Source organism: Drosophila mauritiana, chromosome 3L (genome assembly GCF_004382145.1).
Source record: "Drosophila mauritiana strain mau12 chromosome 3L, ASM438214v1, whole genome shotgun sequence".
Taxonomy (NCBI): Eukaryota; Metazoa; Arthropoda; class Insecta; order Diptera; family Drosophilidae; genus Drosophila; species Drosophila mauritiana.
In genome coordinates, this window is record NC_046669.1 from 6,779,765 (window position 1) to 6,788,970 (window position 9,206).

At 44.9% G+C, this 9,206-nt stretch overlaps 1 protein-coding gene across 1 annotated transcript; it reads left to right on the forward strand.

Annotated features, from left to right (window-relative positions):
* The first annotated feature begins 4,789 nt into the window (after positions 1-4,789).
* Positions 4,790-8,492, forward strand: LOC117139981 (forkhead box protein biniou). The gene is made up of 4 exons (XM_033302684.1): positions 4,790-6,001; positions 6,788-7,064; positions 7,137-7,524; positions 7,999-8,492. Exons 1-4 carry the CDS (start codon positions 4,959-4,961, stop codon positions 8,325-8,327), a joined length of 2,037 nt encoding a protein of 678 aa, XP_033158575.1. The 5' UTR covers positions 4,790-4,958; the 3' UTR covers positions 8,328-8,492.
* The last annotated feature ends 714 nt before the right edge of the window (positions 8,493-9,206 follow it).

Below are 9,206 nucleotides of genomic sequence, written 5' to 3' on the forward strand. Positions count from 1 at the left end.
AGACTGTAGAACAGCCATTTTGGCAATGGGTGCTTAAGCGGGAAGATTAATTACTGCCAACGTTGCGGAATCGATGGGTCGATGAAAAGCGAGTAAATCGCCGCGATCAGATGCTCAATTTCAAATTCAATTCAATTTCGGTTTCCTGTTCTGTGAGTCAACGCGTTTTTAAGTACCGGCCATTAAACTAAAAGCCAAACAACAGCAGTCCAAGTGTAGAATCGGATGCGATCTCGATTTTCGGGCATCCGAAGTGCTTTTCTTTTTTTCCACAGTAATTCTTTTTCTCTCTCTCTTTGTCTTAATTTTTGTACATTTGGCGCAATTATTGCGCACCAAATGGATCGCCAGTCTATAAATTGTTCGATTTTATTGCGCCAGCCTCGACAGTTGAATGGCGCAAAAGCGCCAAATGTGAGCTGGTGAGTTGGAGGCGTCTCTGGACTTTTACTGCCTCTGTCCATGGTTCGCATAGTTTGGCAATGGCAACGCGAATGAGATTGGAAGGCGGGCGATTCTTGGCCATCTTGCGCAAGGCGCCCATCTTGAATTCAAACTCGCACACACACACACGTTTCCACAGCGGCCAAGGTGTTTATGGCCAACTGAAGTGCCAAAGTGTGGCAATCGTTGGTCACAACAGGAGGCGGGAGCCGAAAATGCAATTAGCCGAATTTGTACATTTAGTATTTGTAGCGTTCGGTTGAAAGAACAAAGGAATTTTTTCAATTTCGTACAGCAAAATAAATTAAATATAGAAATGTATTATTTATTTCTAATATTTCTGCGGTATTGTAATTATAAACATTATTATTTCATATTTTATGCTTTCTTAGCCACATCGCACTATTGCTCCTCTCTTCTGCATATCATTTCAAAAACATATTAAGCCATTTCCGTTTCCGCTTACTTCTGTTTAGCTTCTCGTGCCAATTTCCCTTCCTATTTATACTAGCCAATCCTTTGAGTTTACCTTTTTGAACTGTGGGCCATCGTGCCAGTGTTTATGCCACTCAAGTTTGTCAACCGCATTGGGCCCAAACAAGATCGAATCCACTTAAGGCGAACTGCTCGCATTTAATGGGAAATAAAACGTGGAAATTCATAAATATTTACAAACACATAATCACAGTCGTGGGAAAGAACAATAACAACTTAAACGGTGGCTGGTTAAAAGAAAAAAAAAAAAATAGAGCAAAGTTTGTGTATTTGATTTTGGTTTTTGGCCACAACACGTGATCCTAATCAAGATGGTGATAAACAAAAAGCGTATCGAATCGCATTCACCAGTCGTTGTGAGTGAGATCTAGGCAACAAATTGCACACAGCCAAATGTAAATATTTAAACAAAGTCTTGGCCAACTGGGAATTGTGGGGGCGCGGGGCAGCGGAGTTTAACTAGACGGCATAATTTTCGGTTCGAAAACTCTATGTAAATATTTTGAAAATTCATTCGACTTCCACCTCGATCCTCGCTATCAGCCCGATTTTCCATTTGATTATTTATTAGTGGACTGTTTAATAGGGCGGGGGGCGTGGTCGCTGGACTTGGCTGGATTTGGCTTAGTTGCAATTGTTTGCTTTCACCAGTTGTTGTAGGTCAGTGTGCAAAAACAAAAATCCGAATGCGGCTTCTTCTTGTATACAAAAGTTGGGATGGTGCTGGTGGTGGTTCGATTGTGTTGTGTTTAGAGTACAGCGTTTAATTGTTAAATGTTTATTAAAACTACAGTTTAAACAATGCCTGAGATGCGCTGCCCATCCAGGAGCAGCATCAATGGGATCGCCCGGGATAGAAGATCGCTGATCAGGCGGCTCAACGCGTCGTATACATAATTTTGTTTACAAACACCCATAATAGTAAACAATTTTCGGCCATTTAATAACATTAACATTAAAATTAAAAGCAAAACAAGAAGCACGCCTCTCGTCTATGCCAACTTATCTTTATTATGATTATCTGAACTTGAAAACTGGCACAACAATGTGCCACGGACTGATGACGACTTTTGTTTGGGAATTCCCTTGCCAGTGTTTATGAATCCGTCTTATGACCACAAGAAGAGCTCGCTCTCACAGCGAGTAGTAGGTGTATGGAAAGTCCATTGACCAAGTCAAGATGGCCAAGAGAAGCTGTTGACCCAGTTAGGATGCGCCTGACGCATCTGCTCACTGGGTGGGTGGCCAATGCATTGCATTTCTGGCTCGGACACTGGCTATTAATAATCTGGTATAAAGACAAGATGTCGTACCGGGAAATGCAAAGTAAAATCATCGCAGCGAAAATCATTTTCGAAATTTCTTGGCAAACATTTTTCTGAAACGGAAACTGTCAAATGTGGTGTCCGAATCTTTGATCAGTTTTTCGGTAAATATTCTGTGGGCAGTAAATGTAGGATCAAATTGTGTAGGAAAATTTTTGTAAATTTTAAAATATATTTTTAAAAAGTCCGAATATCCAACAAATGAAATAAAAGCACATTTCATTAACGCCATACAACCAATGCGAAGACCATAAATCATTAAGGATTTCTGGATTTCTGTAATTTACCGACATGCATAGTCGCACATAACTTTTCCGATTCTGGGAATCCATCGCCAAACAGAGCAATTAATTAATTTGCCGCCATTTCAGGGTCTGTGAGCTATTGCTGGGGCCTGCTTAATTTATTCCTCACTCGCCGAGAAATTCCTGAGTCGGCACAAAACAAAAACAGCGTGCAAAACGAAAAAAAAAAATAAGAAAAAAATCGATTAAGGAGAAGTAATAATAATCAAAAGTAAAATTAATTTATGGCCTCCAAACCGCAGAAGCCGCGGGAAAAATGGCCAAAAGTGAAAAATATCTGTATGCCCGATTGGAATTACTAAAGACGGCGGAATTCGGAAAACCCGAATGGGCCGTTCTGGGAAATTCGCAGAAAATGGCGAGTGGCTAAGAAAAGTGGCGGATGGAATTAAAATATCTTTCAGGCCGCGTCCGCAAGACAGCCAGAAAATAAAAGCCAAAAACGAAAAAGAAAATGGTAACCTAGCGAGCGGAATTTTCTCTCCTTCGATTTTCTCAATCAATGCCCGAATGCCGTCGACAAATAGAATTTCGTGAAATGTAAACAAAACTCCGCCCCCGTGTGTCCCCGCCACAGAATGTATCTGTATCTTTGTGCGCGCCCCTGTGCATCTCGTATCTTGTTTTGGGGCACCGAGCACCGAATTGAATCGTTGCCACGACGACAGCGAGGGCGAGAGCGAGCAGGCGATACGGCGAGAGCGAGAGGGAGCGAAGCAGAGCGGCGTCGCCATCGTCTCCGTTCAGTGGCGCAGTGAGGGGGGATCTTGTTAGGATTAGTTACTAGTGATTAAGTAAGAGAGATTAGTGATTGTATTTGGAGATATTAGAACGACTTCAACAAATAGTTTAAAATCATTAAACATAGAACTTAAAAAGAGGAAATGAGATATATTATGAGCTCCAAAAAGAAACATATTCTAGTTTTGCATGCATTAGTACTCAAGTAAAGCATCTTTGTTTATAGAACATTATCATTTTGAAACTCAGTTTTACATAGTATGTATGTACAACAAATTGGCTTGAAATGGCATTTATAATTCTAGCTTTAGCTTTATTTATGTATTTATTTAAATTAATAACCCCCCCCGTTCTACGCCCATGTTTCCATCACCGTCACTGACAGCACTGACACCGTGCTGACAGCAATGGCGGCACTCAGCGGTGCTGCTAAACGGTCCGCTCTCCGGCGGCGTTCCGCTCCAGCCACCCAGCCATCTCCCCTGGACCCACATGGCCATACCCGTACCCATTCCCATTCCCATGCCCGATCTTGGTCCGGATCCGTGCCAGGCAACGACTAAATCAATTAACAGCTCGTTTCGAAATCCGAATGCCGCCTCCAGCAGCAACGGCAGCTTCCTTTTTTCCGCCGAATACGTTAATTCATCTGTGCCTAATTGTGCGGGCTACGATCTTCGAGGATCTTTCTCTGTTCTTCGACTATTTATTAACTGTTGACTGGCTGAAGGTAGACACTCCCAGCGGGGAGAAGCATCCAAACTCAATCCGAATTCGCATCGGAAACAATAACGATAATGAGTCAGTAATGTGTGTGGGTTCCGTTCGCGATCTTTGGGGTCAGAATAGATTTAAATACGCTATAAACCAATTTTGCGACTAAACACAGATGCCATGTTTATGAAATTAGCAGATCAGTTAACTAAATTTGGGCTGAAATGATTTAGTGCCAAATAAATCGCAAGCCTCTTAATTTATGGTATTATTAATATAATTATTTTAAACTTTTATACTTTCCTTCATTATTTATTAATTATTAATTAGAACAAACTCAAAGCATGCATTTCATTTTATTTTCTTTGATACCAACTTATAGATCTCGACTTTCCCTTGATTCCCGTTTAGGTTTCCCAAATACCTGGCATACCTAAGTTCCGCCATGCAAATGTACTCCAATAACCGCAGTCCCCAAGTCACAGACCTGAATTCTATATATTTTGCGTTTGCTCCGAGAGGAAAACCCCGGGAAAACGAGCCAATTGGCGGCATGGCCCAAACACATACAAATGTACATATGGGGAATCCGAGAGAGAAATAGGGAGAGAACCGAGCGATTTGCGTAAGGCGTGGGCGTACTAAAAAAAGAACTCCGGCCGATGGCAACTCAAGTGGATCGCATCGAATGGGATCGTGGTGCCAGGAGCGGGAGCGATCTGCCATCCGTTTCAGTCGAGTGAGAATAGCCAAGCGGTGCGGTACTTGCAGTGGTTAAAGAAAATCCCAATCCGCCGGAAAGAATTGCGCGTACTTTCGATTCGAAATAATAGTGAAAATTATTTCAAGCAGAAATATTGATACAAAAAAAAGAAATATTTTGAAAATATTTTTGAAACAACACACGTTGTTGAAACCGAAAAGCCCAGTGAAAATGATTAAAAGTGAAGAGGTCTCGGATCGTTCGGTTATGACCATGGATCAGCTGGGTGGCTACTACCACGATCCCCGCGCCCATCCCCCTTTCAGCCACCCACATGCGCACACCCACACGCACACCCACCCGCACCAACATAGCCACACTGGACATCTATATAGAGCAGGGAATCTGTTAGCCAGTGGCAATTACCAGACAATGGGTGGCGGAGAATCACCCACGGAGCTGATCGATGAGAAACCGAACATCGGGTATATGGAGCTGAAGCACTACATGGAGGTAACGCCCACTGCCACGCCCGTTTCGTCCGCACAGCATTATAGCCTGAGTGCCCTGCACAGCATGGGCACACCGCCGGCATCCTCCAGTCCCATACCCCCTTATGGCGTACTGATGACCGCCCATTCGGCCGGATCCGCGTCCCCGCAATCGAATTCGAAGACGCCCACGGATCTGCCGCAGGATCTGCAGTACGTTAGCTCCAGCACATCATCCGCCAAGGTGCAGCCGTTGCAGGTGCAGCTGCAGCCGCTGAACCATCAGTACGCGTCCACCATTAAGTACTGCTCCAACAACACCATACTCAGTGCGAACGACTACCAATTGCTGACCAGCCAGGAGCAGGCGGGGCAACAGCAGCCGCAGCAGTTGCCATCCCAGCAGCTCCAGCACTCACCAAGCGGCGCCTACCTGCCGCGGATCTCCACATCGCCGTCGCAGGTGATCAGCAATGCGCACGGCATGCCCGTGCTGAACTACTCCAGCTCGAGTTCCTCGCCTGCCAAGTCGCTCAACGGATCCGAATCCTCGCCGCCCAGTCAGAATCATCTGGAGAACAAGGTTTCGGGCTCAGCGGTAGTTGGTACAGGTGGTTCCAGCCAGCAGGATGCGCCGAGCACTCCGGATACCACCAAGAAGTCAGGTACACGGCGTCCAGAGAAACCAGCACTCAGCTATATCAATATGATTGGACATGCGATCAAGGAATCACCAACTGGAAAGCTTACGCTCTCCGAGATTTACGCCTACTTGCAGAAGAGGTAACTATTGCAAGGCAGTGATGGGGAAAAGTAATAGTTCTAAATTGAGTCTATAAAATATCTGAAATAGTGGAAAGGTAACTTGCAGCTTAATTAATATCTAATAGGTACAAGGAGCGAATTCCTTTCAAAGTTCTGTACCAGTGAAGTTTCACCATCGTTAATGTTTGTAGTTGCACATTTTTAAAAAGTAATAGTTTCTTTAAAATGGAGTTGCTTCGCCTCGATTAACCCGATCTGCAGAGTGCTGGTGGCGGCATCTCAGACGGAGCCAATTGGCGATATCGACACTCCGGCCCATACGGTTATTAATACCAGTAATACCGATCCGTGTCGGTCGCTACAACTGCAAAAATGTGTCGCTGGCCCTTTTTTTATGGGCATCCGATTCTATTTGGCCAACTCGACTTGCCGCATGCGCATCCTTCAGAATATCTCATATTTCGCGACGCTTGTTTGGATTTCGATTTCGGCGACGAGACGGAGATCCAATCCACTTGAGCGTCGAAGGGGCAGAGCCGGGTGTGGTGGGGATTCCAAATGCGTGAGAGGCTTTTAAGCTGACATCGTTTGTTTGTTTGACACCACACTCTGATCCCATCGAAATAAAAAAAAAGAAATTTTAATTGAGCCTCAAAGGCTGAGTAAAATAAATAAACGCTTGATTATCAATTTTCGCTGGGTTTTAAGCTCCAATGCCAAAGGCAAACATAATAAGACCATCTTGAATTCATGATATTAAGTATACGCAGTTATCCGTTGTTAAACTCATTTTTATCATTGCAGCTACGAATTCTTTCGAGGACCCTACGTGGGCTGGAAGAACTCGGTGCGGCACAATCTCAGTCTGAACGAGTGCTTCAAGAAGCTGCCGAAGGGCATGGGCGTGGGCAAGCCGGGCAAGGGCAACTACTGGACCATCGACGAGAACTCGGCGCATCTCTTCGAGGACGAGGGCAGCCTGAGGCGCAGGCCGCGTGGCTATCGCTCCAAGATCAAGGTGAAGCCATATGCTGGCCATGCCAATGGATACTACGCCAGCAGCTATGGCGATGCGGGAATGGTAAGCTTCAACGTTTTTTTTAACAACTTAAGATCATATAATATCTATACTACGCCTCTCTTTTTTCAACAGGACAATGGCAACTATTACGCCTCGCCCGCCTTCGCTAGCTACGATTATAGTGCAGCTGGAGCCAGTGGCGTCTCGCCGGCTGGTGGTCAAGGCTTCTCCGATCCCTGGAACGCCCATGCCGCTCACAGTGGTTCCTCGTCGGTGGGCGTGGGTATGGGCGTGGGCGCTCTGCCCCAGTATACGAACATATCCTGCCTGGCAGCCGGCGGCAATGGCTCGGCCACCACGCCCCCGCTGGCCCACTCCGCCCTGGGAATGGCCCCATCGGCATCATCCTCAAGTTCGCCACTGGGAACGGCGGCGACGCTTCAAAGCGATTATGCGCCAACCGCGAGTCTCGTGGCCGCTGGCTATTCCTATGCAACAAGTGCCGGCAGCCTGGACAACGGTAAGTGAGCAGCCCCAGAGAGCGACGAGGGTTGAGCTACACGGCGAGAAATTGTGGGTGGGGTGTATGGATTCACAGAAATCAAAAGAAAAAATGCAGTTCATAGGGGAAGATCCATTTCTATATTTTGAAAATTCCAAGGAGTACTCCTAGATAGATGGCCTAGTATTTCTCGCAGTGCAGCCACTTGAAGGGTGCCGGGCGGCTCTGTGAAGGGGGATCGCACTGTTCCTGGGTGTTCGCGTCAATCAGGCTAATTTAATTGCTGACGTTTCACATCTCGAATTACGAAGGACGGTGGGCGGGGGGTGTAGCACCAACATATGGTAATCTATGCCGCACTCGATCGACTCCGTTTTTTCCCTTTCTTTTAATAGTTGCCGCCGACGTCGCGGCGCAGTGTGAATTTTAGCGCTTGTCCATAAAACGCGAACAGCCAGTTTAATCGCTTTTCCTCTCAATTTGAATCCGTAGGCCTACGTTCGATTTCGCTGCAGCAGCTGCCCGGATTGTCCAGCATCCAGCACGCCCAGGCTCAGGCCCAGGCCCAGGCGCACCACCATCACCATCAGCACCATGCGAGCCACCCCAGCCACAGTCATCAGGGCCACGGATCCATGCACCAGAACCACGGCACATCCTCCACGACGCCGCCACCATCGCAATCCGGTGGCAGCCATGTGATCGATCATTCGCCCATTGATCGCAAGCCGGTTTACCTGCCGCCCATCAGCCCGCCCCCCATGATGGTGGCTCTGAATGGGGGCGGTGGATACTACGAGGGACTCAAGTACGCCAACTAGCCATCCCCCACTGGGATGGCGTGCATCAATATTACCTCAAAGGACACAATAATCACGTTTAATTAGGCTCTAAGTAGTGGCACAGTAAAAGTAGTTGCATAGCGCATAGAAGGGAAACTATAATATACATGAATATATATAAATATATACATACAAATAGAAATAAACACAAATTATTTATAAAAAGACAAAAAATGTGAGAAATTTCAATTCATTTATCTTGGGTTACTAAAATACATCAAAATACATAATACAAAGAATTAACTTTGTTACTTCTTGTGATAATTAACTACATAAATATTAATTAATCATACAACTAATTTTAAGTAACAATTTAAACAAAACGTATTTTCGGCGCCAATTAGCGCAGCTGCCACCCCGATGTTTAATCATTTCGGGAGCTGCCATCCTATTTTCTAAGGATATTGGGCGTTGCCATTTTGATTTTAAGGGAGAATAACAAAATATTTCATTTTGAGGGTAACTGGGAATTACAACTCAAAAATAAATAAATTAGGCTGCATACAAAATTTCTCCTTCAAGATGTAAAGCTCATTAGCTAATTCTCGAACCAGTTATGGGCGCCATCTGTTGTGGGCTCAAGTCAAATTATACTTTTTGATTGTTTTCGAACACAATTTATTTGTTGCATACTTTTATATACGTTGTATAAGGTGAGAATATTCACTAAAACCCATATTAATTCCCCCAACTTAAAACGCCATCTATGTCTTAGAAAGTATATATTCGAAAGTGAAAAGGTACAAAAAGCGAATTCGAAGGACGAAAATCGAATTTTAACAGTGAGAACACTTTTTCTTTGCCGTGTTTTTTCAGAAATTAAATTGCCTAGCTGTTTGTGTCTCAGTGACATTCATA

What these genes read in the sequence shown, in the direction of transcription:
- LOC117139981 (XM_033302684.1), top strand. Translation starts at nt 4,959, where the DNA reads ATGATTAAAAGTGAAGAGGTCTCGGATCGTTCGGTTATGACCATGGAT. An exon ending in TACGCCTACTTGCAGAAGAG is followed by an intron (nt 6,002 to 6,787) that starts GTAACTATTGCA and finishes TTATCATTGCAG; the next exon opens with CTACGAATTCTTTCGAGGAC. An exon ending in TGCCGGCAGCCTGGACAACG is followed by an intron (nt 7,525 to 7,998) that starts GTAAGTGAGCAG and finishes TTGAATCCGTAG; the next exon opens with GCCTACGTTCGATTTCGCTG.